At 48.9% G+C, this 2,335-nt stretch overlaps 1 protein-coding gene across 1 annotated transcript; it reads left to right on the top strand.

The window, feature by feature from the left end:
* The first annotated feature begins 421 nt into the window (after positions 1–421).
* Positions 422–2,065, top strand: LOC145121569 (uncharacterized). The gene has a single exon (XM_079057294.1). It carries the CDS (start codon positions 422–424, stop codon positions 2,063–2,065), a length of 1,644 nt encoding a protein of 547 aa, XP_078913420.1.
* Positions 2,066–2,335: the final 270 nt, after the last annotated feature.

Genomic DNA, 2,335 nt, shown 5'->3' with positions numbered 1-2,335 from the left:
ATCGCTGCAAGGGTTTAAGCTAAAGTGTTTCCTGGATGCATATAAGGGATATCATCAGATTCTGATGAGCGATCAGGACGAAGAAAAAACGGCTTTCTACACGGATCATGGCACCTTTTGTTACACCAAGATGCCTTTCGGTTTGAAAAACGCGGCATCCACATACCAGCGTCTGGTCGACTCAGTCTTCGCCAAGCAAATTGGGAGGAATATCGAGGTGTATGTCGACGATATGGTGATTAAGAGCTCCCATGAAAACAAAATGTTGCAAGACATCGAGGAGACTTTTCGTACACTAGAAAGGGTCAAAATGAAATTGAATCCGGCTAAGTGCACATTCGGGGTAGAAGAAGGACAGTTCTTGGGATATTATGTTACCAAACAGGGCATCTAGCCTAGCCTAGTTAAAGTGGATGAGTTCATGGAGACACCACCCCCAGGCACCCTCAGAGACGCACAGGGTTTGAATGGGAGGCTCACGGCTTTGAGTAGATTCATCTCGAAATCCGCTGACAAGGCCATGCCACTATTCCATACACTGAAAGGCTGTATTGAAAAGAACAACTTTCAATGGACAGTCGCGGCGGTAGAAGCGCTCCAGAAGATTAAGGAAGCACTACACAAGCTACCCACACTGGCCAGCCCCATCCCAGGGGAAACACTGCAAATGTACCTCTCGACCTCAAACGAAGCGATATCCTCGGTGTTGACCGTAGAAAGGGAAGGAGAGCAGAAGCCGGTATACTTCGTGAGTAGGGCATTACAGGGTCCTGAGCTCAATTACCCCACCCTGGAAAAGCTAGTCCTGGCGCTCATTTACGCGGCGCGACGTTTGAGGCGCTACTTCCAAGCGCACCAAATAGAGGTACTAACAAATTGCCCCATCAAACAGATATTGCTCAAGACAGAAACATCGGGCCGGATAGCAAAGTGGGCAATTGAGCTAGGGGAGCATGATATAAGCTATCGTCCAAGGACAAGCATTAAGGGGCAAGCACTGGCTGATTTCTTGCTCAAAATTCCAGACGAAGGAAGCTCAGCCAAGGAAAGAATCTGGGCGGTAGAGGAGGTCCCAGCCAACGACTGCTCATGGACGCTATATACCGATGGGGCGTCCAGTAGGGAAGGCTCAGGGGCAGGCTTAATCTTGACTAGTCCAGAGGGAGAGGAAGTGACCTATGCTCTTCGGTTCGACTTCCATACCCCAAATAACGAGGCGGAGTATGAAGCCATGCTTGCAGGGTTGCGCTTAGCCAAACAAATGGGTGCGAAGGCTGTGACAGCCCTAACAGATTCGAGATTAGCCGCGAACCAAATTAACGGAAGTTTTGAGGCAAGAGATCAGAGAATGGAGAGGTATGTGAGAACGGTGAGACAGCTGATCCAGTCCTTCAGACAGTTCACGATTAAGCAAATACCTCGCAGCGAGAATAAAAGGGCAGACGCGTTAAGCAAGTTGGCATCTACATGTTTCAATCATCTATCGAAGAAGGTTTTGGTAGAAGTGCTCAGGGAAAGAAGTATAGACGAGCGGCAGATAAATACCTTGACAACCACCAGGCCCACATGGATGACACCATTTATGGAGTATTTGCAAAGGGGAGTACTACCAGACGACCACAGTGAAGCTAGGAAAATACGTATAAAGGCGCCCTCATATGCATTGATAAACGGGGAGCTGTATCGAAAAGGGTTCACGACACCGTGGTTGAAATGCGTAGATCAGGCCAAAGGGATGGAGGCACTACAGGAGGCGCACGCAGGCCAGAGGGGCGCACACGAGGGAGCTAGAGCTTTAACGGGTAAAGTGCTCCGAATGGGAATATATTGGCCCACTGTACACCAAGACGCGCTGGGAGTGACTAGGAAGTGTGGGGAATGCCAGTCTTATGCTCCAGTCCAAGCAAACCCGCCAGTACCACTGCAGAACATATCCAGCCCATGGTCATTCTACCAATGGGGCCTAGACATTGTAGGCCCGTTCCCGGAAGCACCTGGAAAGATGAAATACATGGTGGTGGCAGTAGATTCTACTTCACAAAGTGGATTGAAGCAGAACTGCTAGCGTGCATATCAGGAACGCACATGATAAAGTTTGTATGGAAAAATATCATGACAAGGTTCGGAACACCTAATGTGCTCGTCAGTGACAATGGCTTACAATTTGCTGAAAATCCTTTCAGAGAATGGTGCGCCAGTAAAGGGATAAATCAGCGGTTCACATCAGTGGCGCACCCACAGACTAATGGGCAAACAGAAGTGTCCAATCGAACCATTGTGAATGGCATCAAGAAACGGTTGGGTAAGGCAAAGGGGAATTGGGCAGAGGAGATAC

This window comes from Lactuca virosa, chromosome 1, assembly GCF_052849685.1.
Source record: "Lactuca virosa cultivar CGN04683 chromosome 1, Lactuca_virosa_CGN04683_v6, whole genome shotgun sequence".
NCBI lineage: Eukaryota > Viridiplantae > Streptophyta > Magnoliopsida > Asterales > Asteraceae > Lactuca > Lactuca virosa.
This window is presented reverse-complemented; position numbering and strand designations above follow the sequence as displayed.